A 27,989-nucleotide genomic window follows, 5' to 3' on the forward strand; every position below is an offset into this window, starting at 1 on the left:
AGCCTCGATGACGGATTGGCAATGGCAACCACCGAGGGAAACCCGACAAATGAGTCCGACGTTGATTTGTGAGGCGTTGAGAAAAAACATTGGCAGCTTTCCTCGACGCGTCGGCGAAAGAAGACGTTTGTGAACATCGTCCGTGACTGTTGTTGTCTCCTTCACCGTCAAGTCCGCTGCTGTGTCGGCCTGTCTGTCAGTCTGTCTGTCAGTCACCCGCTCGTTGACTCGCTCCAATCTCAAAACTTGTGGCCGGGGAATGTTGAAACCGACACACGGTGTACAACTGCGGGCGGAAAAAAAAGAAAAGGTAAGCTTCGCACCTCTACATAAACTATTGCCTCGTTTATCAGGCGTGCCGCGCACGAGAGAGAGAGGAGGAGGAGGGGGGAGGAGGAGGAGGGGGGGGGGGGGACGCCGCTGCAAACTGGGTTTGTTTACCATCGTGTAAATGTGGCAGAAAAACGCGCACTCATGAGAGGAACACGTTCCGGCATGGCACAACGTAATTACAGGCTGCAACGAGTCTTTTGAGCCCGAGTGGCTTGCCAGCACACCTGCAAAGCGGGCATTCGCCCCAGGCTCCAAACACTGCATCGTCGCCAACCATGTTTGCCTGCCTGCATGGCACCGCCCCCACCCCTCTCGAAACTTGTTGAATGTGGCCTTTATGAGAGCAATGACAGCTCTTTGCGATGAGAGATTTAAATGTATTCTACGCAGAACCTCCCAGTATTTTTTTCTTTTTTTTACATTCGCTGGCAGCGTGGCTGATTAATAAGAGGGGGGGGGGGGGGGGGGTAAGTGGCGAGTAAGGAAAACAGGAAAGTCAAACCGTGCATAATCAAGCGCACTTTCTTCTCGTGGCCAAAAGTAGACTCGAGAGTTGGAAAACACTCCCATGTTTATATAGGAAGCACGCGCGCCAGGAGTAAATGCGTTTTGTGCTGCTGCGGCTGCGGCGGCAATGTGGAGTAGCCGTGCCGTGCCGTACCGTACCATGCCGTGCAGTACCGTGCAGCTTTCTCACAAGGGTAGTTTTATGTGCATGGAAAAGAAGAGCCTTCCCTTTGAGCTCACAGATTTGCAGTAATTACAGAATCACTTCCATATGTGGCGCTTTGGCTGCCTTCTCGCTGCCCCCACCGCCCCTCGCTCACTCGCTCCCTTTCTTCTCTTCCTTCTTACATTTGCATTCTCTCTTTATTCCTGACTTGTGCTACTTTTATTTTCTTTGGCTTCCCTTCATGCACTCTTGAGCATTTTTTTTGCGGGGCAAACCACAGCTTCAAGTTGACGGTAATCAGAACATCCTGGCATTTTTGGCCAACCACCACTGTTTGGGGGCTGAATACATTGAGGAGTTCTTGCCAGAACTTATGCATGCAGGCTTGAAGTGAGAGGGGGGGGGGGCGGCCTGGAAATATGGAAAAGGAGGAAAAAGGCAAAGAATTTGCGAGGCGGGAGGAAAATGAGGCTGCTTTTTGACAGAGGTGGGTTCAACGTGGGTTCACGGTGACATCATGGCTGATTTTTTGGGGGGGAAAGCTTCGATAGAAGCGACGGTCACCTTTTATTGGACACACGTGTTGCATGGGGAACAGGCGGGAGCGCTCATTTGCAAAATGATGCACCCCCCCTGTGCAGTTTCCGAGAGGTGCTTTCTTTTTGCTGACGTGACATCAAATAATGACGTCAGCGCCCACTGCCCCAGCTTTGGCCCCCTGCCCTCTTTGGCGCCTCATTCTCACGCTCGGCGTGCCGTCCGTCTTTGTCTTTTTTCCAGCTTTTTCTCGGCAAAAGCAGCTGAGCTCACTTCCTCCCTTTCTTGCGTCCTCTATCATCACCTTTTTGCTCTTTCCTCTCGCTCCTTTCCCCAGGCTTCGGCGACTTTACGGCGTCAATGCAAATATGCGGCTCTTCGGAATATTTCATCGACCGCATCCGAAGGAGCCGCCGAGCTTCAGGTTTACCGCCGTAAGGAATCGAGCGTGCGTGGTGATGTCACCGCTTGAAGTTAATGACGCGTGGATGGCGGGGGGGGCAAGAGGCCGCTCCGGGCTCGTAGCGATGCCCGGAGAGGGGGAGACGGCGTGCAGTCCTGATCTGTCTTCATTATCCGCCATTCTGCAACCTCCCAGACACAATGATCATAAATCTGGCCCTGAAGCACACTTCACTGACACTCAAACACAAACACTAGTAACCTCTGACCCTCCCCGCTCTGCTACTGCCTGCGCACGCTCATCCGAGCTCCAGACATCAAGTGCGTGATGTGCGCACGCACACACACACACACTGACCCCCCCCTCCACGCCGACACCATCTTTGTGGCCATTCAGTCAGTCCGCTTTGGGTCAGCTCCTCGCCATCACGCCGACTCGAAACACACATCAGTCCAACGACTAAATCCGCCTTGTCTCGAAAAGTCCCAGAGAGGCATTTACCTTCCTGTTTCCCGTTACGCAATTGCTCATTTAGCACCGCAAAGGGATTTTTTTTTTTCTTTAGCTTCAGTGGCTTTGCTAGCGACACATGAATCAAATGTAAAGGCGATAAGGATCTGTGGAGGTCTAAGATGGCCCCTTCCTGAATATGAGCTTTATGGAGGAAAAAAAAAAAAGCAGCAGCGCTTCTGACTGCTTATTCAGTCACTGAGCCTCAATTTCCACCAGCATGTCTGTCCGTGAAAAATGTATGAAAGGACAAGCGTACGTTAGCCCGCCATGTGCCAAGCCGCTCGTTTCAGCTGATTGAAATCTCGTTGAGAGAGAAAATGTCAACAAAAATGATCTCCCCTGAAAAGTAGAGTAAACATGACAGCGCCACCAAATCTGCTACATTTGAATCATCCATGAAAATCTGGAAGTGTTCCGAGGTGTGGGGACAACATGGCTCGGGGGCGGCCATTTTATTCCGCCAGACTTTGCATCAATGGATGATTGTTGAAACGCTCCGCACTTAAAGAGTCATTTGAGCCTGCCGAGTCATTGACCAATCAGGAGAGAGCGCGACAGTGGCAAGAATGCTTTTTTTTTGTTGTTGGTGTTTGAGGTGTGTCCTCTCCTCCGAGTTGCGAGGTGCTCCTCATCAGCAAAACAAGTTGCGACATTGCCAAAAAGCCACGCACGCACGCACACACCCAGCCCGGGCCGGGCCAGACCACAAACACATCAACAGATTTGAAACGTATGATCTCATACGGCCACGAGGGGCACGCCCAAAGCTGTCGCCGCTGCGCTCTGCCATCGTACACAACTTCCCCTTCAACTGTCGTGTTGCCCGTCGCTCTCATTGCACCTTCCGTTAAAGACTTTTTTTTTTAATATCCCCCAAAATGCATTGAAAGGCAAATTGTGTCTTGAATAAATCCACAACAAGAGCAGAATGCTTTTAAATGGTGGTCTTTTGGACACAGTGACCAAAATAGCATAACGGCAAATCCATGGCTTGGAATATTATCATGAGTTGCACGTCTGTAAACAACTTGAAGGAAAGAAACAGCCCGGACGAGAGAGACAAAGAAGCGAGACAATTAAAAACAGAAACTTCAGCTCCAGGCCCTTTTTTTTTTTTGTCTCTGCAGGCATTTTGTGGTTTGTGAAAAAAAAATGTGTTGTCGATTTCAAGGGTTGGGTCACGTGACCTAGGATGGTGTTATGAATCACACAGTATAATTATTTCCTAGCGCGGGAGAGAGGGAGTGTTTGAAGAAATCAGTGATTTTGGGGGAGGAGAGAGAGAGAGAGAGGAGGGGAGGGGGAAGGGATAGGGGGAAGGGCGACGGGGAGGGGAGGGTGAGGGAGGTTGGCTGCTGCCCTGCTGCTGCTGCTGCTGTCAGAAGGACTGTGATAAACGTGCATACATCTTGTCCTGCTCCCCCCCCTCCTCCTCCAGACCAGCTGGGCTCATCGGACCCGTCTCTCAAGTCCCTTCGCCTGCCGGCATCGGTGAGTCGCTCGCTCACACGTCAAAGTCCGTAAAGTTGTACCTCAATTCATTTCTCTTTCTGCCAGTCTGTTTGTGTTTTCTTATTTTGCCCTTGCCTCAATCCAACTTGATCTTTAAGGCTGTTTTCTTTCACGGCCATTAATTTGAGAATGTTCCTGCATGTTCCTCCGTGAGTGGCTGTTAGCCCGCCGCTGCCGCCGCGCCTCTTTATTATTAGCACATGTGCGTGTGTTAGCGTGAACACGCCTGCCTGCATGTGTTTGAAGTCTATTCACTAGAGGAGTCACCAGTCCTTGACCTTTTTTTTTTTTTTTATTAGAAGGAACGTGCTGGAAACTTGGACAAGACCAGTACTGTTTTCCACTTGTTTTTTTTCTTTCTTCTTTTAGCAGCACTGGCTGATTGCTTACGTGCGTTGCGTGCGGCACTGCTCTCGGCGGACGCGGCGCTTTCGTCGGCGAATGCGTCTTGGCGCACGGCCTCGGTTAACAGGTTCCACTTGTTCGCGGCGTGCTTCTCAGCCAGATCGGCCCGGCGCCCGCTTTGACGCGTCTCACGTGTGCAGCGTTGTGTGACTGCTGCTCACCTGACATCTGAGTAAAAAAAAAAAAAAAAAAAGGAACAGCACGGCTAAGTGAGGACGGGTGCCGCTGATGCGCTCCACTCGGGTCAAGCTAGGTGGGTCAGCTTATCCGGGTTCTCTCTCTTGTGTGGTTTGTTAATTAAGCGAGGAGCTGTCGTCATTTTGCGCTCTCTGGTTAGCCGGGTGGGAGAAGCTACGTGCGTGCGTGCAGGTGGGGGGCGTCACTTTTCCGCCACAGCACTCTAATTAACAAGGAAACAATTTGCGAGCTGTTGCCTTTGGTTATTTTTCCAGGTGTGTTTGTCCGCCCGTGTGTGTTTGCACTTTGTTGTGTGTTTGTCGGGGCTCCCTTTTGTGTTGCTGTGGTTCCCGAGGCTACAATCATACATGGAAGTCGTCTTCATACACACCAAGACTTGTTTTCGCTCTGAGCTGAAGGGATGCAAACGAGGGGCCGGTTCTCGCTTCGTTTTTTTTTTTTTTTTCTCCTTCTGTCGCTCTGGTTGTATTTATGTCTAAAAATTGGCTTCCATCAACTGTCTTTTCCTGTTGCGGTGTGTGCGTGTTCTCGTGTCGCTGGACCCAAAGTTGGAGAGTGTGCTTCGCTTCGCTTTCAACCACATCACGGAAAGAGAAAATTGTGACCATGACTTCATCTTTGAAGGTGTTTTATGTTTCACTGAGTTCAAACTCTTTTCCATCATCTCCTTCTTCACTGTGCAACTCGACCATTATTTTAATCAGTGAATCGGAAAAGTTCGAAATACGATGGGAAATCGATCCTGCAGAAAAGTACGAATTCTGAACGAGCTGCTTTTCAAACTAATGCGACTCTGCTGCATTGTTCCGTGTTTGCGCCACGCCGAGAGCAGGCAGATGTCAAACAAGTTTCAGGTGACGGATGGAATGCAGGTGTGTTTGGACACAACGACTCATCCGTCCGTCCGTCAACCGCGCGTCTGTCTGAGAGCGCTCGTTGAAAGACGTCGGCTCGGTGGCCACCGCTGGCTAATGTTTTTTGGGCTTTGACAAAATGGCAGCCGGGCCTGGCTTCTTAAAGAATGCTTTGCTTTGCGCTAGCTAATATGACTAGCTTTACCTGTGACCCGTAACTTGAAACATCAGCTCGTGTGTTTGCACTCACTTCCTTTCCAGAGTTGTGGAACATAAATCACTCTGATGTTGACAATTAGATGACACTGCCTGGAAGACTTTCTGTTGGAAAATGAGCATGAGTGGGCAAGTCCGAGGTTTAAAAAAAAAACAAAAAAAAAAACATTGACGACTTTGCCAAGGTTTTTCTGCCAGGGTACGTTTCATTTATCCGGAGGCTGCAAAGTCAACTGTTCCACTCAAAATTTGGACATCATAAAATGAAATTTTTCGGGGGGGGAAGAAAAAAAAAAGCCTCTTAAAATTCCACATTGTAGACTTTTCTAGAGTTTGGGATCTTCTGGGAAAAGCTGTCAGTGAAGTCTGCTCGTGGACAAATGAAAACCAGCACGTATCCCGAATGGGGAAAGGAGAAAAAAAAAAGATAAAATTTCAAATCCAAGCCTCTCTTCTTCTCATCAAATTCTTTTGGTTATGCAACATTGTTTTGCGCCCCCTTCAGGAGTGGAGGGGAACGTGTCACACAACTGTGGGATGTGCTTAGCAGCATCCACAAAAATGTCTCTCACCATCTTTTCGATTGAGGCGCTACTATTGCAATTCTTTGAATTTTCTGCCGTCATCTCAGAACAACGAGAGAACCCGGTTGTGTGATAGCCCGTTTCGAAACTTTTTCTGCACGTGGTGCTTGCTCTACTGGAGTGTAATCAGCGTGACTGCCGCAGCGCCCCGCGAGGTCGGTCGGTCGGTCGGACACTCTGCTCCGCCGAGCCAGGCTCGGAAAGTCCCCGCAGTAGGCCGGAACCCTCCCAGAACCCAATGCTCCTCCTCGCCAGGCTGGCCGTTTGCCGCCGGGCTCAGGGGAAGTGGGTAGGGCCTCCATGCCCATTTGGCCCTGGCGGACAGGCGATGAGGTCACCCCGCCCCCCCCCTCCCCTGTACCAGAGCGAGTCAGCCGTAATAAAACCCAAATGACTCTTAAAAAGCCTCTGGACTGATGTGGCTCATTAAAAAACATTGGCGCCATCTTTTGGGGCTTTTCTGAATGCATTCTAGTGTGTGAATGTGCCGTGTTGTATTTTCAAAGGCTTCTCCTCCGCTCCTTCCTCCTGTGGGTGATTATGCAAACTTTGCATTCTCCGAGTAGCGTCGGTGGTGTCCGACTCCTCGGGATTCATGAATCCTCCTCAACGCTGTTTGTCTTTGAAGAACACCTAAGCCCAATGGGCTTCCCGTCCTGTTCTGCACCGGACGTGGTCGTCTCGTGCCATCTTTGTTTGCTAAAGACCGCACCCGCCGGGCTCGATGATGGACCTTATGAGGGGAATTTAGGCTACAAGCGGGGGGGGAAAAACAAAAAAGGCAAATGAGCGACGGGTGCGGGCAGGAACGGGGGCTGGTGCCGACGGACGGACGGCCGCTCCTTCCTGAGACGTGGTCACCCGAGCCTGCCGGGCCGGGCCGGGCCGGGCTCTGGATACACATGTGGAACAGTTTACTGTAATGGAACTCTAAATTAGTGGCGGTTTGAAGCTGCCTGCAGCACTAGGCTGTAATTAACTGGCTCTCTCTGTTGGAAGTCAGCGAGCCAGCGAACCCGAGCTCTGGAAAAGATGCCAGGGTGAGACTCGTGTGTGTGTGTGCATGCGTGCGTCTTTTAACACATGTCCATTTTTTTTCCCCCATTGCTTGATTGCATGTGTATGCAACATGTATTGCAGACTTTGTGGCGCATGGAAGTGCCTATTTAGTCATCAGGGCACGGTGCCGCCTAGCGTGCAGTGCCCCCCGGTGCCCAGACTTTGCCACTGTTCAAGCCGAGCCCAAATTCTTTGCTCATCACTGCGCTCATGAAGTCACGCTCGGTCAGGGAAAAAAAAAACTTTTGACTTTGTGGGCTGAACATAATCTCGTTGGAAGCGTCAGCAGCAGTTAGCAATCAGTGGATCTCATTTTCTCCCCCCCCCCCCCCCCAGACCCCGTGTCTGGGCCTCTGAAGCGTCAGGGGGGGAGGGGGGGGGGGAGCAGGCCGCTGTGCTAGGCTGGCAGCGGGAACAGAGAAGCTCTTTATAGTCCACTTCTGGTGATTCAAATCATATGGCACCGCCTGGAATCAGTGCACAAGTCTGGAAGCTCTTCAATACTCGGGGAACAAGAGTGCTCTGATTTCCCCCCCTCTGCTTTTCTCTTGTAACTTTTTCCAAACGTCTCTAATCTCGGTTCCCCTCGAGCAGTCCCGTTTTTTTTTCTTCTCTCCTCTGGCACACTACTCTTGTCACACATGTTAATCTTCATGCCAATCATACGGATTGTGTTTTATGCGGTGAAATACCAAATTACAAGTGTGTATGTCTTTTTTTTTTACCCCCCCCCCCCCCCAGAAACGGGATGTTTGCACTCAAGAGGACTTTGCTGTCGCCCCGCTAAAGAAGAGGCCGGCCGGCGTCCTCACTTACCTGTTCTCCAGCTTCCTTTGGACTTGAGCGGGGATTTCGTCGAGTACGTCGCCATCCGTCCGCCCGCCCTCCGCCGGGCCCACCGGTCGCCATGGCTACCAATAGGGAACAGCAGGTGGGCCACATGACGGGCTTCCCACCTGCCGTCTACCCCTTCGCTTTCAACCCCATGAGAAGCCACTCCCCCTTCGACCTACTGGCCAATGGCAGCCTTTTCGGGAGATTTGGCGCCGACCTGCCCAAAGAGATGGCCGCCCTCTGTAAGTTTTGACTTGTCCCTCCCTCACGTGTGTCGTTTTCCATTCTGGCCTGCGTTCGTTTGGCCCGCATGCGCTGGGCAATTTCGACATTTGCTGCAAAGTGGAAAATCTGCATTGCATGTCATTTTGTAGACACGGAAATCTTCACAGTCAGCTTCTCATATATGATGAATGGTGTGTGTGGGGCGGGGGAAAATTCCCACAATGAAATCAGGAAGGGAAAAAGTCCACTTTTGTCAACATTATAGAGGTTTGTATATCCTGCGGTTACGTCCGCAAGCTCCGCCTCTCGTGTGTGTGTGTGTGTGTGCGTTGGAACCTCGCAGGCCTTTAGGGCAGGCAGCCCGCAAGTCTGCAATTAGAGACCAAATAACATTCTTCCAGCGTGAAGGGACGAGCGCCCCGAGCAGCAAAAAAATGTCGAAAGAGGGGCCTCGGACTAATCTACCGTCTTTTTGAGATTAGCATAAGGCAAAATAAAATCAGAAAGCGTTGGGCTCTGCTCCGGCGTGTTGTTCCAAACGTGTCCACTGGAGGCACTGCAGTGCCACTGTGATGAATGAGCATGATGATGTATAGTGCATCCACACACAAATGGCTGATTGTTGCCAGTCAAATTTATGTTTTCATGTGCAAACAGATGCTCCCCCCCCCCCCCCCCCCCAACCACATACTGAAGTCATGCTTGTTATATTGCAGTTGTTGACATTTTTGTCTGGTGGGTTGGCCACATGCTGCATTACTTGCAGTTGGAGAAATGCTCAGGTAAAGGTGAGCATAGCAACAGCTGCCTTGTGTGTGCATAGCGCCCCCCCCCCCGCCTCTTAACCACAGCATGCCTGAGCACCTCTCCGGGCGGCCTTTCAAGCGTCACTCACTAGCTCACCCCCGCTCTGCTGACGCTGCCCACCTAATCCTCAAGGTATTTTCACAAAACACCCGGGGGGGGGGGTCCATTGGCGGAATCCAACAACACGCCCTGTTAATAAAACATACACAGATGCACAGTCTTTCTTCCCGTTGCCTCACAATGAAATGCCAATGTGCTGACAGATGGAGTTTCTTTGGTGTGTCACGCTGGCATGAAACCAAAAAAGCAAGTATGGAAGAAGCAAAAGTGAGCACAACCTCCGGAGGTTCAGACATCTTTTATTCTGTAATATTAGGGCCATGAAAATGTGATCAGATTTTACAAGCATGAAGTTGCCAGATTGCTGTTTCTGGCAATACAACAACTAAACTTTGCGCATCTTTTTCTTTTTTCTTTTTTTTTTTTTCGACGTGCATGTCCCAAAAAAAACCTAGACGCAATCTGTGGCTGAGCCTCCGTTTTGACCCATAAATGTTTCTACCACTGACAGCTGACTGACTCCTTGTTGCGCCATCTTTTCTTGCTCAATATTGGCGTGGAGAAGAAAAAAGGCCTCGCTTTAGACATTCCGCAAACCCAGTTTTTCTTCTCCTTCCATTTAGCAGCGTTTGTGGGCCACGCCGAGTATAATTGCTCGAGTGACGCCTTCGATTGTCGAGTGCCGCGCCGACAGGTGTGTGCGTGGGGGGGGGGGAGAGCGCTGGCTGCCCTTTTTCGGCACCACTCGGGCTCCTCTCTCCTCTTCGCGTCCCGTGGCAGGAGGGCCATTGGTCTAAATGCGCTTAATCGGCGGGAAAAGAGTTTGTTCATCCATGAGAGGAGACCCCCCCCGTCCCCCTCCCCCCCGTGTGCTGCAGTATCACTTGATCCCTGTCATTACGGGAGTCCTTCAAACAAACACTGGCAAGTCCATTAAGGCCACTTACTAGGAGATAACATCGCCAGTGAGCCGGCGAAACACCTCGCTAAGCTTTCTCCGATCGGCCTCCCGCTCAGCCACGGGGATGTTTGGAAAAGCTGTTTGGTCATTTCCTTTCCTCCGACAACCCGCACAGACCCGCTTCTTAGGTCCCCCGGGTTCCGAGCTTCGCTGAGGTGCCCTGAAATTGTGAGACAGGGGCTCAGAAATGAAAACTCGGGGCCCGTCTCTGGCCACAGGGCTTCATTTATTGGAAGAAAACATCAGCCTTGCCACTTTAGATTTTTTGGGGGGTTCTTCACGTTTAAGAAGACGCGTTTTGCCGTGCACGTGAGCTCAACTTCACAATCTCTCGTTTCCCTCCCAAGCCAGGATGCCCCCCCCCCCCCCCCCCCCCCCCCCCCCCCCTTCCCCCGTGCTCTTCCTGCATGCTGTTCCCAAACTGTGCCGTCGCCGCTGATGTTTGGACACATAACAGAACTGCTGCAGGACACACAACAATCGTCCTCGGACTGCAACTGTCTCCGTTGATGCCATGTTCTTCATTTATTTGGGCCTTAAGTGACCTAAGCCCATAGTGGTACATTGATAAATGGACTTTTTTAAGAATAGTGCAACTTTGAGGAAACTATTTCAAAGTCACTTGCCGCACAGTACTATGGGATTACAGCATGGCTAGTTGTTAGCAGCTCTTTGTTTTCTGTCTTTGAATCTTTGCGGTGTCACCCGCGCCGGCGTCCGTCCACCCGACTCGCTAAGCGCCGGAAAGTGCAGAAAGTGAACTGGCCTACTTATGTAACCGTGAAATGGAAAAGGGTGAGCAGGATGTTGCGCGCAATCGCTCAAAAATACGTATACCACACACAGGTGTGGCCCACTTGGAAGCAGTCTGCGGTCGATTTGGAACTTTGACGTAGAACTTTGCTGTGAAGCCAAAGGTCATGCGCTGAGAGGAGAGCGGCCATTTTGGAGGCGCTACAATTGAAGATGCCGCTCCAAATGAATATTGGCTGTTCCTGCTGTGTGCATGTTGGCCTCTAGGGGCAGCGTGGTGCCACACAAAGAGTCGAGGAAGTTGTTATTGGGCCTAGATGTGCCTTTGAGTGTTTTTTATGTGTGTGTGGATATTTGAAGACTCTCTTGGAGCTCCATGCTAATCACAGCCTGCGAAACAACGTTAGCTGCATTTGTTCTCAAGCTATTTTCAGAACTTGTCCAAAATAACAGAGCATGTCTGAGGAATCGTATCAATTTGCCAAACTCGACCAAAAAAGTGTTGAAGTCACGATGTTGTGCTCATTAAAATATCCGCCAAATAAAGGAGCCATCTGCCTCCTGTCATCGGCGTTCTGGCGGTCGCCATCCACCCGCACGGCCAATGGGATGGCTGGCCTCGCCGCGTCCTTGACGTGTCGGCGCCGCCGCAGCCTTTCATACACAATTGGTTTTCGGCGACGGCTTAGCGAGGCGACGGCCGACCTTTTTGAAATTCCCCTCACGTGGCGATGCTTCTCACGATTGATCAAATAAAGCAGGATCTTTGTTTTCCTGACAACTGAAGCACCCAGGAGGTTTTTGTGAAATGGATAGCCCATCCACTTCTCCAACCATATCAAGTAAAAGCCCGGTGGCTTAGGCATTCTCCGGTTCCCGGTCCTCTCGTCTTCTCTGCGGCCTTCGCTGTGGATTTCCTCTTGTTATCCCTTTTTCGAGGGCCCTAAGTCCTGCAAACTGGCATACACTTTGGAGAGAGAGAGAGAGAGAGAGAGAGAGAGAGAGAGAGAGAGAGAGAGAGAGAGAGAGAACTGGGGGGGGGGGGGGTCTCCAGAAGACGTAGGTGCAAGCTTGAAATGTCCAGAATTGTTAAAAGACTTTATTTTGCGTGTCATCCCACACAGCACGAGGAGCCAAATGTCATGAGAGTGGAGAGAAAAAGGCGGCTGAAAGATGGCCAGGCCTGATAATGTTGTGAAAAGTAGCACTGTCTTAAGCCTTTGGGGGGGCGAGCATGTGAACACAGCTGCCACCGCGGCCGCCGTCTCCCAATTTATACAACCCATCGACTTTTTCTCGGAGATACATTTGGCTGAAAAAGATGACGTGTTGTGTAAAAGCCGCACATGCGTGGCTGCTGCTTGAAGGCTGCCACTACCGTTGCGCAATTTTCTCGGAGAGAGCGAGAAAAGAATTTGTTGAGTGTAACTTGAATCTAGCTGCGAGGGCGCTCCGGATCCGTGTTGACCGTCTCTATCATCGCCGCCGTCGATGTGTTCCTGCACGCACGCTGACATTTGGAGTAGAAAAGCGTGGCATTCCTCCTGTCGTCTTTTATTGCCTCGCACGCTGCTGTGTTGTTGACAGTTTGGCCGCAACCTCGGCGGCTGTACGCTGAGCGAGCGGCAACAATGTGTCACGTACGCCTCGGCATCGAGGTGCCAGACGCGAGGAAAGCCTGATTTCTTTGAATAGGTGCCGCCGGGTCTGGTTGGATGGAGAAGGGGCACCGTATCATGATTTTATCCCGAAACGTGGAATCGGCGCTCGACTTTGCTCGGCCGCAACATTCCCCGGACTGGAAACAAAATCGTGCAGTCAGGAAAAACTTGTCGAAATGGCGGCGGCATGGGGAGGTGGGGGGGGGGAGCAATGGAGAGACTTGGGAGCCAGAAAGTGAGCAACCAGGGCAAGATAAGTTTTTTTTGGGGGGGGAAAGTTAGTGGCCCAGGGGGGGGTTCTTCTTGAGTTCAATCTCTCTGGCCGGGGAAGGAAGGGGAGGAGGGAGGGAAAGGGAGGCGGGCGGGCGAGGATAGGCCTTGCTCAGCAGCAAAATGCGCGAGTATGCCTACGTTAGACATGGAAAGGCACCCTCGACTCACAAGCGGCCTTTTAGCCCTTTTGTGTTATATCGTCCAAAAGCGGAAGAAGAGCCGACACCAGTTTCTCGAGTTGCGGTGCCCAGGGATGAGCTAGTCTTGGTTTCCGTGAGAAAGGCAGGAAGGACGTAAAAGATGTGTGTGTGAGCGCAGAGCTTCACAAATGTGGCACGGTGACCATTTCAGCCAAATAGGTGAGAAAAGATGAAAGCCTTTGAGGACCTCCAACCTTAGCGGCTTCCTCTTTGTGACCCGACAACTGGAACGGGTTTGTTGCAACAAAGCACGCGTGTCGAGCAAAAGCACGCGCGCGATTCCACGAGATGCCGACGTGACCTTGGTTGGAAAAAGAGCCAGCCGGCTTGGAGGAAAAGTTTCAAGTCAATAAGTGCTCGGATCCAAATGAGTCAAGATGTGAGAGTGCTTTTTTTTTCCCCCCCTTTCATGAGACAGGAAAAGGAGTGAAGTGTTGGACTGAGGAGGAGGAAGAGGAGGGGGCCCAGCACACAGCACAGCGTGTTTATGGAGAGCCCAGCCAGCAGCACAGATTGACAGGAAATTGTGTCTTTTTTTTTTTTTTTTTGCCTGCCGGCCGGGCTGTACCACTTGTACTCGTCTGACAGGGGGAGGGGGGGGTGGAGCTGAATGCAAAGACTCGCGCTGTTGTATTATCAGTCTATTTGTCTGCCGAGCAACAGTTTGGAGCAGGTTTATTTATGGCCGGCCCGGCGCCTATTGATTTGCTTCGGACAAACGAGCCCGGCAGGAGAAGGGCACGGCCGCGCTGCTCAAATGTAATTGTTTGAGCTAAATGGGGAGGGGGGGGGGGGGGGGGGGGAGTTGTGCAATAAGGCCTCAAGTGGAAAAAAGACATCTGCAAAATGAACTCACCTGGGTGAATCCATCACACGTGGGAGACGTGGGCGCCGCGCCGTTTGTCTGTGGAAATGCACAGCTCCCATTCATCACTGTTAAAACAGCTACCCATCCTCGGAAAAACTCAGAAGAGGGAGGGACTTGCCCTGGCATCTGGTTTCTGGGTTCAAGCTCAGCACAATGTCCCCCCCCAACCCCAGCCCACCCCGACCCCCACGTTCTCTCTCTGCTTTTCTCACACCGTGCGAACGGCCGGACTTTAATATGGTTATGATTAGAGACGGGGGGCCTCAGAGGAGGGAGGGGGTGAGGGAGTGGACGGGGCGCATATTTTCAATTGGGGGAGGTGCCATGAAGATAGGTTAAGGGCCCAGGTTTGAATCGAGAGTTTACAATTTGAAACACAAAAGTAGCTGGTCCAAAACAAGAACGGCAATCAAGTTTTGTCCTTTCCCCCGGCCCGGATCAGTTCTTCCTCCCGTGCGGGCCTGGCCCGGCCCGGCCCGGCCCGGCCCCCGATCCTCCTCCCACCCTCTCTGGCATTCTGGCTCTCTCTCTCTCTCTCTCTCTCTCTCTCTCTCCTCCCCCCTCTGTGAGCGTCACGCAGAGGCAGTTGGTTCACTCCGCAGTGTCTGCCTCTGTTATTTAGGTCTGTTACAGCAGCTCAGGCAAGACAGGCGGGGGAAAAACGTCAGAGTCACGTTCTGCCCAGCCCAGCCCAGCGTCTGCATTCCGGCCGAGAGTGGGACGAGCGCTCGGAAGTCGCGCCCCAAGACGGACGTGCGGAACATTTGCAGCGAGCTGTTGCTTCGATTTGTTACAGCGGAGCGGCCGGGGATCGGAGAGAGAATTTTCCCGAGGGGTGGGGGTGGGGGGTGCCATGTTCGACTGCATGGAGGCGCTGGGAATGGGCCCCCGCCAGCTCTATGATGTCACCAGCCGCGGCGCGTGCATGCTGCGGAAGGCGAGCCCCTTCTTCGCCGGGCTGGACCCCTTCGCTTGGACGGGCCGTGCCAGCGTTCAGTGTAAGTGGCATCCCGTCATGTGACATGAAGGTTCCTCTCGTGGCCGGCCGGCCGGCTGGCTTGTTTACCCCTCGGGGCTGGCTGTCAGGAAAGAGGCTGGGACTGGCAATCTTCTCTCCTCTCTTCTCTTCTTCCCACAGCTGCTTTGAGCTGCTCAGCCATCTGAGAGAAACTCTGCTATGATATCATATGCTCGGCGCGTGTGCGTGCGTGCGCGCGTGTGTGTGTCTGCGCGCTTGCCTGGCCTTAATCCACATTTTTGTCATGTGGGCTCCACACCAGAAAAGGTTTTCTGCCGTGCTTCTCATCAAATGTTGATGACAAATGGAGCTTGCTCAGATGAGAAAAGTTGAACGCCGCAGCGTCGAAAGGTCGAGGGTTTGTTTACGCTTTTGGATGCGAGATGGATAATGATATTCCTCTCCAGTCCAACACCAAGCCATGAATTAATAAATAGATGAATTATTTAGCGGGCAAATGGATGAATAAATCAGAAATGCGGAATGCGCGCGAGGAGATATCCCCCCCCCCCCCTCCTCCCCTTTCCTTTTCGTCTCATCTCGCCCCTCCGATTGGAACAACTGGCCCAGCTGCGGACAGACAAAACCGTGGCCCGTTTTTCCGTGTGAGCTCACGAGTCGACGCAAGTGAGCGGGACACACAAGCAGGCCTGGGATCATTTTTCATCGATTTGTGTTTGGACATTCTGGGGGCTTTTTGTTCCCCTTCCCCGCCCGGGGTTGGCGGGTCGGGGGTGCCTCGGGCTCATTCGTCTTCATTAATCGTGAAGACGCCGGCGTTTCAGTGGCCGTCATGCACGCTGGCTCAGCTTTAATGAAGACGGATGTCCTGTCAGCGGAGGCCGAGGGGGGACTCCGGCCTGCGGAGCCCAATCCTGATCATAACAAGATGAGATTTGTTTATTTCGTCAATCGGCATCTAGGACCACCCCCCCCTTCTCTAAACTCTCTCCGGGTTCCATAAGTGGACATTTTTCTCTGTTGCTTTGTTCCACGCAAGCAAAAAAAAAAAAAGAGCCCAGAGGGCAAAGCAGCGGAGCTGAGTCGAGTGGTGTTCTGTTTCAAGCCCAATAACCTTTGTAAACAAGGCTGCCCTGTCCCCTCGGCAGGAGCCATAATGGCCGCCTGTCTTTACTCATCAATGAGGTTGATGAATTGACGTTTGATATCTCATTAGACGTTCCAGCTGCACCTCATGCACAAAAAAAGCCGCCCCGGCCTGTGCTGACACCCAAATGAGCACAAGGCGCTTGCAAAAATATACGTCGCAGGAAAACATGTGCGTGAAATCGGAGGATTTCAAAGCGTGCGCTCGGTTTTTCTGCTTTTTTGACCTCGGCGTTTGGCTGTTGTCACTCGTGCGGCGACGGCGGCGGTGGGCTGGTGCTTTGGCTCTTAAGTACCTTATGCCACGCGGCGACTACGGCAACTGAGCTGCCAAAAGATAATGGACAGCCATTTAGTCAGACGTCAATGAGAAGTGAATTAGTCAAGCGCCGGCCGAGCCGTGGCCTCTCCGTCAATGTTCATTTGCTTCCAAGAAGGAGGCAATTACGTTTAGCGCTTCTCCGGGGGGTCACCAGAAGGGCAAGTGCGTCACAAACGTCCCGACATTTAGCCGATGGAACGGCACCGGATCCGTCCACGCGCTTGACGTGCTTTGTTTTGCGTTGCAAATGTGAGCAGAACTGGCAGGACAAGTAAGAGCTGCTCTACTTCTGACCACTACTACATTACCTCCCGCCCCCCCTTGAAGTCCACAGTTATTTCATTATAATTACAAAAGATTCAATTAAATGATTAGAATGCTCGGGGGGGGGGGGGGCAGAGAAGATTGCGCTATCTGTCTGGTGGTGGGAGGGGGCGGGAGGGTGTTCTTGTTGAACATCAGCGGGCAGCAGACGTGTGCTCCTAATGAGGACTGGTTGGTGCTACGACATGGTTCCTTCAGAGATAATGTCAAATGAATGCGCTCAAGGTAAAAGGGTTAAGTAGTCAGCTGCTCCAAGGTCAGCAGGTTGCAATGGATACGAGGGCGGGGCGGAGGGGCGGACCCTGGCTTCTTTCCCTCAACTCACCAGCGACACTTTCCAAGCCCCGATCCGATACACAACTCTTTATTTATTTTTTTTGTCACGGGCCGCACGGTAGTCATGGAGGGCCATTTTGACTGTCAACGCCTTCTAAAACGGTTCAAATCGTTTAAAAAAAATGAATGGCAATAAAAATTGCTAGCAATAGCTCTATTTTTAAAACATCCATCCATCCATTTTCTGAACCACTTTGTCCCCACGGGGGTCGATTTGTCATTTTATTATTGACACATGGAGCCCATGCACAATTTGTCTTTGCGGGCCACATAAAATGATATGGCGGGCCGTATCTGGCCCCCAGGCCTTGAGTTTGACACCTATGCGATTGTTATAACAAGATGTTGGGTTGGCGCCGTGCCGTGAAGACCTATTCTCAAACATTTTGTACCCGCCGTGACTCCAGTATGTCGTCCACCGAGTTTGTTTTTCCAGTTGCGTAATTCAACAACTCGATAAAGAAGCAGATTCCGTCTTTCCGGTTGCGCGTGGATTTCCCCCGGAAGCCTCCATGGCGCCTTTACGTGCGGCGAGTCTCTCTGCCGCCGCCGACTCCTGTTTGCAGAGACGGTCAGCCCGCCGGGCCGGATTCCACAAGCCCGTGTCGGAATCCGGCGTGGTCCTCCTCGTTCACGCCGCTGTCATGCAAACACGTCAGCTGTGAGCGCACTCCATCTTCCTGTCCGTCTTATTAAAATCTCATTGCGGTATTTCACACGGAACGAGAGAATGCGTGGCGAGAATCGAAGAATCGGAGCCGGGGCTCCGAGTCAAAGAGTCTGGCATATGGATGTGGTGCAAAATATGGACGTTTCACAATCGTTTGCATACTTCCTTCATTTTTTTGGGCCGCCGCCATTGTTGCTGTTTACCGAGACTCCCTCGCTCTTAGGCGTGGCCATTTGGCAACTAGTTTGGAAATCCGAGAGGAGTAAAAAAGACGACAATAGCGAGCAATATTTCTTTTTTAAAGTGAAGACAATTTGAGATTTTAGTCATGACACAGTTGATGTCAAATTTGGCTCGAGGGCCACGTAAAATGATGTGACGGGCCGCATCTGGCCCCCCGGGCCTTGACTTTGACACCGATGATGTAAAAGGAGCCTTTCGGCTGCAAACGGGAAAGAAGACGAGTTGAGCTGCTCACTTGTCACATTTCTCATTTCTCCCGTCACGTCTTGGAAGGGCGGACGGCGCATTTTTGTGCCTCGCTGCGAACTCTGCAAATAGCACCCATGTCCAAATGTCCACTTTTATTTTGATGGTGTTGATTTACTTTGGCAGCTAGATTGTGCCCTGCCCTGCCGCACCATTCTCTGCCGCTGTGCCAACCTTGCCGCCGCTCTCGTTTTTCACGTTCCGCGCACGACTTTCTGCTCGCCGCGGCCTCGTTGTCTGAAGGCTCCAACGTTTAAGCATGTGTGACAGACTGAGGCGCTGTTGGGGGGAGGATTTATGCCTCCTTCAAGAATGTTGAACGACTACACGGCAAGTTTCCCAGAGAGCGCCGCTTTGTCTTTCGACTCTGGCGACGTGGATTCTCTTCAGAGCTGAATTGGCAATTCTTGAAAATGAAAAAGGTGAAAAACCAGCTCACACCGCAGGTTGTCGCGTTTAGTCAGAACTGGAGGCAGAAAAGTCTTCATGGCAACAGCTTCTCAGAATAACTCACACACTTGTGTACTTTGAGGTGGGCTTGTGCCCGTTGTCGTCGTTTCGCAAGTTACCGCAGTGACACACGGGGCAAATCATTTCGGCGCCGGAAAGCCGCGGTCGCTCGCTCACTCTGGGTTGTCATGCTTCCTCTTTGGTTTGGCTTCACTTACAAAGTTGCTTGTTCAAAGCTAGCTCGCTAGCTAGCTTGCTATCTTTCTAGCTAGCTTGCTAGCTAGCTAGCTGCACTCTGTGAATACATAGAAAAATCAATAGTTCATTGATCCTGAGGGAAATTGTAGACGAATAGAAAACCTTTGGCTTCAACGTCGCTCGTATTAGACAATGAGAGGCTGGTTTTGTTGGGCTCTTTCTCCCAGTTTGAAGAAGTTTAAGGCATGTCCGCTCAGATGGGGCCTGGTATTTGCTAGCTTTGCTCGGCGGGTGGGAGCGAGTACGAGTGTTGTTGTTTACGTGATCCTGCTCTCCCCTCACTTCCTCTGACAGAGCCACAGCCGCGCTACTTCTACTTTTCCAGCTTTCTATTGTTGCGCAGAGGAAGCAATAGCCGTGGAATGAGCGCCGGAGACTTTGCCAGAGATAGACAGGTGAGAGGTGGGCGGGGCCACGGAGGGCCAGAGGAAGTCCGGAAGTCTTTTGAGAGGTCTACCTGCTCAGTTTTTCTTCAAGAACGTTTGGTGTTTGAAGCCAGCTTGGAACGCTCCTCGCCAAATGTCTGCTTCGTATTAAAAGCAAGAAAGTGTGTTTTGAAGGCACAGGGCTGATTCAAAGATATATTTTTTTGCATAAATAAATGAATTTGAATACATTTCAATAAATTTTGATCATTTTTTTGCGTACTTGCCAGTCTTTTTTTTTTTTTTTACCTTTGGTAAACACAATCTGCTGCCATTTGTCAGGCCAGCGTATGTTTCTGCAGCCAGCGTGGCACCTCTCAGCAAACACCCAAAATGTTTGACCAAATCTCTTCCCGAGTGATGTTTGCATCACGCCTCCACGATCCCGTCCGTCTCTCTCGTTTCACGACTTTCTGCTGATTCCAACAGATTGCCGCGAAATCCTGGACGGATGTGCGAGCGTGTGTGCTTTGCTACGTCTAGCCAGCCGGCTAGCTTAATGTGTTTTTAGCACTCTGGGGGGCGCCGAGGAGCCGCAGATCTATTTTTGACTGATTTGGCTGCAAATGATTTTCACGACAGCCGTTGACAAGCGCGTCTACTGCTCAGCACCTTTCGTGAAAGCGGCCCCCTCCTGCTTGTCAACACATTTCTCCCTCTCGCCACTTGGAAAGCATTTGTCAGCCTTGCATTGTGGGTAACTGGCATTGTGCGCCCTCTCCAACCTTGTGTAAGTCACACAATGGACTCTTGATAGACTCGTGACTTGAAAGCGAGCAGGTGACGCAACGGAGCTGGCGTCAAAGCGCGTGCGCGGCGTGGGAAATGAAAGCGGGGCACGGACGCAGACACAAAAGCCGTGACGGAGATCCTCAGGAAAAATCGGTTTCAAAAAAGGGGAAGGAAATGAGTGTGTCGTACGCGAGGGCCTGTGAGGGATGTCAGGAAGATGTGGGTGGAAAGTGGCACCGCGGCAAGGGTGTGCTACTTTCTTTTCCTCTTTCTTTGTTTTGTTTTTTTTGCCTCCTAACTCGCAGCGTGTGACGAGGTGAAGAGCCAAGGGCGCCCGCCCAGGTGCCAGCGAGTCCTCCGACCCGCTGCTTCTCCCCCTCCCTCTCAATCTGCTCCCCTTCTGCCGGCACGCAGCTTTTGAACAGAGAGCCCCGCTTTGTGGCCTTCTCTCATGCGTTTAATGAAGTCAAAGACAAAAAAAGGCCCCCGCAATGACGTGAAGAGACCCCCCCCCCCCCCCTCAATGGGAACACGCCAATCCCTTGAACACGACACGGAAGCGGGTTCTCACGCCGGCGTGCCGCACGGTTGAACTTGTGGAGCGGCGTGCCATCAACGACCCCCCCCCCCCCTCCGAGTTCAGCATCCCGATTGCGCTGGCAGAATGTCATATGCTTCAAAGCGGGCTGTTGCAACAGCAAGCGCGAGTCACGCCTTTGCTCGCACGCTCAACAAACACTCCCAGTTCCAGTTAGTCGACAACAGGCGCCTTCAGCGTGACCGAAAAGTCCACACGTTCCTCTTCCCCCTCCCCCATCTGCTGCGAGCTAAAGTAGCTCAAGTGGCACGACCTAGAATTGAAAATAAGTCACCTGCGGGAGAGGAAGGTCACCTCCAGCTATTTGTGTCACTTGATATTCCCACCTAATGAAGCTTCTGATGCCGAAGCAGCACTTAAGTGCGGCTGGATTGTTGTTTCTTGCTTTGTGGCCGCCGATAGGATCAGCTGCTGCGCATTGGGCCGGAGAAAGGGAGAAGCCGCTCGATGCCTGCCTGGCCCGAAACCGCTCGCCGAAAAGTCAACTGGCCATCCCGCCCCGGCCAATCACTTCCTAAACTTTGCCACCCACCTCAGCTCTCATCCATCCATCCATCAACAGCAGATAAGAAGGGGCCTCTCATTTGCCAGGGCTTTGTTTACTAAACAGCGATCAGCTGAGCTGAGCAGAACGAGGAAGGAGCCGACGGCAGCCGCACGTACTGCTCCTCTTTCTCGTGACCGAGTTGAGTGCAAAGCAAGTCCGAGAATTGTTAGATGTCATCTAGCCGCACTTGCTGCTCTTCTGATTTTATCGACGCAGAAGTCACTACCCCCCCCCCCATCCACATCGCTTCTTTCCGACAATGTCTTCAACATTCAGATTTGAGCTTGACAAAAAACCATGGAGAACATTTTCCACCTCCAGCAAAGTCTTTGAGGGACAAAGTTCAATTGGAAGGTTCCAATTCTATATGAAGAGCAGATGTTTGAGCCGCAGCCCACGAGAAGAAAAATGTCCGACATCTTTCTTTCTGTTAGAGTCATCAATGAGCTCGTCATTGGCCAACGCCACACAAGTGGCACCAGTGGTCACTTTGGTCCTAAACAAGACTTTCCTTCACAGTTCCCCCCCCTCGGTTTCCCCCTTCCCAATCAAATTCCTCCATTGATGTCCCTCTTTCTTCTTTTTGAAGTCTTTCCCTCCCTTGTAAAAAGCCAAGCTGGTGTTTTTTTGCTGCAGCCTTGGCTGTGAGAGCGAGGGGAAGAAGGGGGTCTCTTGAAGGTTAAGTTTAGGCTAGCCCTAAAGGGGGTTGGAAGGTGGCTGTAGTAAAAGTTCCAACTTTAGAGCCTCCCTGCCAGTTTCTATTTTATGATTGGCCCCCTTTTTTTTTTTTTTTTTTTTTTTTTTACGGGCGGGTAGCTACAGCTGGCGCGAGTGTGAATAGCTGCCCAATGTGAACGAGTCCCAATAAAGTGAAGGCCGGAGGCCCCGCCTTTAAAAGTGGAGCCTCTAGTAAAACCTGGCAGGAATTTAGGGCCAGGAAACAAGAGAAAAAGAGATAGCAAGTTGAAGGCGGGGTTGAAGTTGAAGGGTCACTCATGGAGGGGTGGTGGGGGGGGAGCATGTGGGAAGAGGGCCTACTGCTCTATGCGCGTTGTCAAGGAACTTAACAGGCGTGGATTTCAGTCCCGCTCACTGCTTTGAAATACTCAAATTGAATGTAGCGGAACAATGGCAGTCACCATATGACTGACGTCAACATGTGGGTGATGATGTCCTCATCAGTCAGCGTGTGGAATGATGAGCAGCCAGTTTTGACTCTCTCTGTCGCACGCCCGGTTGGCCTTATTGGGAAATCTGTCAATCAAAGGTGAAAGCAGTCAAATGGCTTCACAATTACTCACGACTAAGTGGCTCCACATTTGAGTCATGACTGGGCCCAGCAAGAAGAATAGAAGAAGATGATTGCTATTGTTCACAGAGCAATTTAAGATGAAAGTCGTGTTGGCCTTACGGTTTCTCACCTTGCATACACCTCACAAATATTTTTATGATCCATCCATCCATCCATCCATCCATCCATCCATCCATCCATCCATCCATCCATCCATCCATCCATCCATCCATCCATCCATCCATCCATCCATCCATCCATCCAATCTTCTACACAAATCAAAAGCAATCACTCAACAAGAGGAAGATGGCCACTGGCTGTGGTTTCATTCTTGAAAGCAATTCCAAGCAGTCATCATGTTTCACGTATTGAAGAAGATTGCCGTAGGGGGGCAACGCTTTGTGACATATGGCATGCTCATGTGCTCTGCTCTTTTTCTTGCCCCCCCCCTCCCCTTTCTAATAGCGGTGGAGACCCAGAGCACCAGCTCAGAGGAGATGGTACCCAGTTCTCCATCTCCACCTCCCCCACCTCGTGTCTACAAGCCCTGCTTTGTGTGCCAGGACAAGTCCTCGGGGTATCACTACGGGGTCAGCTCCTGCGAGGGTTGCAAGGTGAGAAGATCTCGCTCTGCTATAACCTTTGGAAAATTGCTTCGGCTCTTGAAGAAATAAAAGAGCGCATCGTCGTTTCAAAATACCCAAGTCTGATCATTTGATATAACGGCCAACGTCTCTCGCGGGCTTTTTTAGGGTTTCTTTCGCCGCAGCATCCAGAAGAACATGGTGTACACGTGCCACCGGGACAAGAACTGCCAGATCAACAAGGTGACGCGCAACCGCTGCCAATACTGCAGGTTGCAGAAGTGCTTTGAGGTCGGCATGTCCAAGGAAGGTGAGTTCCACCCTTTCTGCTGGCGATTTATTTGGATTCTTTCAAATGTGTGCGGTAGGGTTCAAAAGATTGATTTATATTTGAGATTTTCACGTGTGTATTTCAAGTCACGGCTAACGACTTCCTGTACTGTCCGAGTCATTCTAGTAGTTAGCATCATTTGCTAGCTGTCACGTGACCGAAAATATTTTGAGCCGCTGCGGCGGCGGTGGGCGACTTCACACCATTTGCAGAAAGAAAAAGACGCTTTTCAGCCATCCGTCGGGTGTCCGTCGGGTGGTAGTTTGTTAGCCCGTCGCGCGAGCCTCGGGGACGTGGGTGTAACGTTCTGCGCGGGATGTACGTTAAGACCGGGATCACATTGTGCCTCGGCTATTACTGGATATCCTGAGAGGAAGGAAAGAATGGGAGGAGGGAGAGAGAAGAGCGGCCTATCGAATTGATAGAGAGATGGACAGGGAAGAGCGTGGCGATAAAGCCCAGATAGCTAACGTGCGAGCTGCGCTAAAGGAAATATGTTGATAGCGTTAAGGGTGATGTCCGCCGGCTCCCGTTTCCGCAACAACACAAAGCTCCGGTCTTGTTCATCACAAAGAAACTTTCTCTCTTTTTCATTTAGCGGTACGCAATGACAGAAACAAGAAGAAGAAGGACGTGAAGGAGGAGGTGGTGCTCCCCGAGAGCTATGAGCTCAGCGGAGAGCTTGAGGAGCTGGTCAATAAAGTCAGCAAAGCTCATCAAGAAACTTTCCCGTCGCTCGGCCAACTGGGCAAATACACCACCGTAAGACACACACACACGCACGCACAGACACACACACACACACACACACACACACACACACACACACACACACACACACACACACACACACACACACACTGATGATTGGTTTGCATGTGTTCAGAACTCCAGCTCAGACCATCGCGTCCAGCTCGATCTGGGTCTGTGGGACAAATTCAGCGAGCTGTCCACCAAGTGCATCATTAAAATTGTGGAATTTGCCAAACGGCTGCCGGGTTTCACCACCCTCACCATCGCTGACCAGATCACCCTCCTCAAGTCTGCCTGCCTGGACATTCTGGTGAGCCGCCACTCCGCCCATCTTCTTGACTTGCGCTGTTATGTGGCTGGTTCTGCTTTGAAGAAATACCGCCACCTGGTGGACGTCGTCGAGCGTTGACCTTGCAGTGTAATGTTATGAGATCAGTTAGGCACGAATCATCTGTCGTTTTTTTTTTTTTTTTTTTTTGCTTCCGGAAATTTCTGCTGAAATGAACCAATCAGAAACGAGCGCTAACCCCCCTCCCCCCCCCCTCCCTTCCCAGATGCTGAGGATCTGCACACGCTACACTCCGGAACAGGACACCATGACCTTCTCCGACGGGCTGACTCTGAACCGGACTCAGATGCACAACGCTGGTTTTGGACCGCTGACCGACTTAGTGTTTGCCTTTGCCGGCCAGCTTTTACCTCTAGAGATGGATGACACCGAAACCGGTCTCCTCAGCGCCATCTGCCTCATTTGTGGAGGTACTGCAGCACCGTCCCACCACGTCTGTCTACCTTATGTATTGTAAAGTAAAACGCAAAGGGCTTGTTTTCTCATCAGATCGTATGGATCTGGAGGAACCTCAGAAAGTGGACAAGCTGCAAGAGCCTCTGCTGGAGGCGCTAAAGATTTACGCCCGCCGCCGTCGCCCCAACAAGCCCCACATGTTCCCCCGCATGCTCATGAAGATTACGGACCTCAGGGGCATCAGCACCAAAGGTAAAGACGACGAAATATTCTTCAATTGAAAAAAAACAAACACCCAAATTGTGATACACCACCGCGAAATCCAAACTAGATTGAGCTTTATCGTTGAGTCACAACATGAGACGGCCATATTTTTTAGGTGCGGAGAGAGCCATCACCCTGAAAATGGAAATCCCAGGCCCGATGCCTCCTCTGATCAGGGAGATGCTGGAGAACCCGGAGGCTTTCGAGGACCAAACGGAACGCAACGACAGCCCGCCGGCGCCGGCGCCGCCGCCACCTCCTCAACCGACCCCCGCTTTGGTGCTGAAGCAGGAATTCGAGGACGAGGACGACAGCTGGGCCGCAGAGAACGGCAGCGAGCCGTCGCCGGAGGAGGAAGAAGAGGAAGACGACGACGACGAAGAGAGAGACAGGGCCTCGGACAGCGATGGCGAGCAGTGGGGGGTTCTGGATGCCATCGATTTAGACGGCAACAGGAAAGGCCTTGTACCGAGGGCTCAATGAACACACCATTTCATACACATGCACTGATTGATGATACACACACATAAACACACACACACACACACATACACACACACAAGCTTCAAGATCGCGCCACTCCATCTCCGACGTTAATAAAAAGCTGGCCTTCCACCCTCCTGCGCCCTAACGTCCTCCACGGTGGACTTGAGAAGCATTAAAATGTGGCCCACACGCTCCATGACAAATGAACTCCAGACACATCGAGCCAAGGAGGGAACAAAACGCCGCACAAACTCTTGTCAAGGCCAAGCGGGATGTTACATGATGAAAAAAAGCAAAGCTCTCATGCCATACACACACACACACACACTTGTGTGTGCGTGTGTTTGTGTGTGTTTGTGCGGACAAAGCACATTTCTCAAAACAAACACAAGTGAGTACAAGGCAAAACCAAATGAAATGATGTAACCTTTTGTTTTTGTGGTTCTTGCTATCTCAGTTTATGAAATTCCATACGTATATATATATATATTACCATTATCGTTTTGTCTTGATTTGTTTATATCCTGCTTTCTTTTGAAGAGCTTTCCTAAGAGGATATTCCGATTTTGCAGGCTGGGTCTTCCGTAACAGTTGAATAGGATTTTTTTTTTTTTTTTTTTTTTTTTTATGGTGATGGGTCGAAGCGACTCACTGTGGCCATCAGTGTTGATCAAAACCGTGTTGTCACAACTCACATATTTGGCCTGTATTTTACTCTGCCGCCATTTTTGAATTCATTGTTGTGCCAAAGTCATTTTTTTGGAGTGTGTGTGTGTGTGTGGGGGGGGGGCGCTCTTCTTTCAGCTGTTGCAGATTTACACGTGACCCGGTCGTACATGTAGCACTTTTGTACAAGACATTTGGCATGTTTGACCGGCAATACAATCAAGCTTTTTTTTCCCCCCCAATGATGTCGGCAGGCACGCCAAACAAAACAAATCCGACACACATATGCAAGTGCAAAGCAGGAAACTTTTGGACTTAAGACTCAGGGCTTTTCGGCGAGGACCAAACACTAGCTGCTCGCGGGCACTAGGAAGAGGCAATATTTACGTGTGTTTTCTTGACCCCCTTTCAATGAGCTCCACCCCTTGGCGTGCGTATACAAGGTGAGCCCCACCCTGGCCTGGCCCGGCCCGGCCCGGTTCTGCTTGGGCCGCACGCACGCCTTCTCATCCCAAAAAGCCATGGTTCTATTATCATTTCTTGAATATATCCTCACTTCTCTTTCAACGTTGTAGGACTTTGTGTTCATATGTATCATTTCTCTATTTTTAATCTTGCCTGCCAAAAGGTGGCATTTGGTGGGGAAAAGCAGCTGATCTACACAATCTGACTTTTCGTCTTCTCTTTCAAGCAATATGAACTGTAGCGATGAGACGAGAGGGCCCGTGGCGTGAATGTGGGCGGGCGGGTCTCCTCATTTTTCCAGTCGTGCGTGGATGTGTGTTTGGTGAAGCCCAAAATTATTCATACCACATTTTGAGTTGATGTGAATTTTGCGTACTGTTGGGGAGACGATCCTTTTTATACACATTAGCTGGAAGTGACACACAAACGCGCTGATATTGGTTTTCATAAATATCCTTTCTTCTACCGTGCATGTAAATGTTTGAGATCAGTGACTCTGAAACTTTTAACAACAATAACGGCCCAAAAAAAAAAAATCAATAAAACGCAAACCAAACAAACCTCTATCGGTGCATTTACGGTATATGACACGTTATCTCACCACATGCTGCCCAGAGCGCTTTACAAGGCCGCACATTCATTCATTCATTCATTCATTCATTCATTCATTCATTCATTCATTCATTCATTCATTCATTCATTCACACTGAGAGCAAATGAGGGTTAACCGCCTTGCTCAAGGACGCTTGGTCACTCCAACGCCGAGTTAGCCGAGTTGTAGGTGATGCTAGCAATTTCTCCCTCACATTTGTCAGATCAGGTGTATGAATAGTTGTAAAAAAAAAAAAGAAAAGACTTTGTAAAACTTCTCTCCAACAAGTATGAATGACTTTGGGCTAGCTGCGCGCGAGTGTGATTTTCAGCCATAGGATATCCGCTGTTACGGTGCTGTCGCGCACTCAAGTGTCTTTTGTGTGATGACTTTCTGCTGGGCTGTTACCATGGTAACATTGTGTTGACGCAGGAAGAACATTTGAGACGATGCTGTTGTCATCGTTCTACTTTTTTCAACATGGACAATGTGTTGTGTACCCATTGTTTATGCCAACTCTTGTTATACAAAGAAAAGCCATATAAACAATAAGAGGCACAATAAACTACTTTTGTGAGACTTATGGACATTTTTTTGAATGGATTGA

General features: G+C 50.9%; 1 protein-coding gene across 4 annotated transcripts; it reads left to right on the forward strand.

The window, feature by feature from the left end:
* Nucleotides 1–8: 8 nt before the first annotated feature.
* Nucleotides 9–27,954, forward strand: rarga (retinoic acid receptor gamma a). Of its 4 annotated transcripts, XM_085909349.1 has the most exons (10): nucleotides 9–310; nucleotides 3,898–3,950; nucleotides 8,029–8,363; nucleotides 22,962–23,110; nucleotides 23,249–23,390; nucleotides 24,010–24,173; nucleotides 24,298–24,474; nucleotides 24,719–24,923; nucleotides 25,003–25,161; nucleotides 25,289–27,954. In XM_085909349.1, exons 3-10 carry the CDS (start codon nucleotides 8,195–8,197, stop codon nucleotides 25,654–25,656), a joined length of 1,533 nt encoding a protein of 510 aa, XP_085765475.1. In that variant the 5' UTR covers nucleotides 9–310; nucleotides 3,898–3,950; nucleotides 8,029–8,194; the 3' UTR covers nucleotides 25,657–27,954. The 4 variants fall into 4 exon arrangements, with proteins under 4 accessions (XP_085765475.1, XP_085765492.1, XP_085765483.1 ...); XM_085909366.1 differs by lacking the exon at nucleotides 3,898–3,950; XM_085909357.1 differs by lacking the exons at nucleotides 9–310; nucleotides 3,898–3,950 and adding an exon at nucleotides 3,972–4,629.
* Nucleotides 27,955–27,989: the final 35 nt, after the last annotated feature.

The sequence above is a fragment of the Syngnathus leptorhynchus genome, chromosome 1 (genome assembly GCF_054491065.1).
Source record: "Syngnathus leptorhynchus isolate UIUO chromosome 1, UIUO_Slep, whole genome shotgun sequence".
NCBI lineage: Eukaryota > Metazoa > Chordata > Actinopteri > Syngnathiformes > Syngnathidae > Syngnathus > Syngnathus leptorhynchus.

Excerpts from the sequence above, each read along its gene's own strand:
- rarga (XM_085909349.1), top strand. The coding sequence starts at position 8,195 with ATGGCTACCAATAGGGAACAGCAGGTGGGCCACATGACGGGCTTCCCA. Across the intron at positions 23,391-24,009 it reads GGTCGGCATGTCCAAGGAAG|CGGTACGCAATGACAGAAAC; the intron begins GTGAGTTCCACC and ends TTTTTCATTTAG. Across the intron at positions 25,162-25,288 it reads CAGGGGCATCAGCACCAAAG|GTGCGGAGAGAGCCATCACC; the intron begins GTAAAGACGACG and ends CATATTTTTTAG.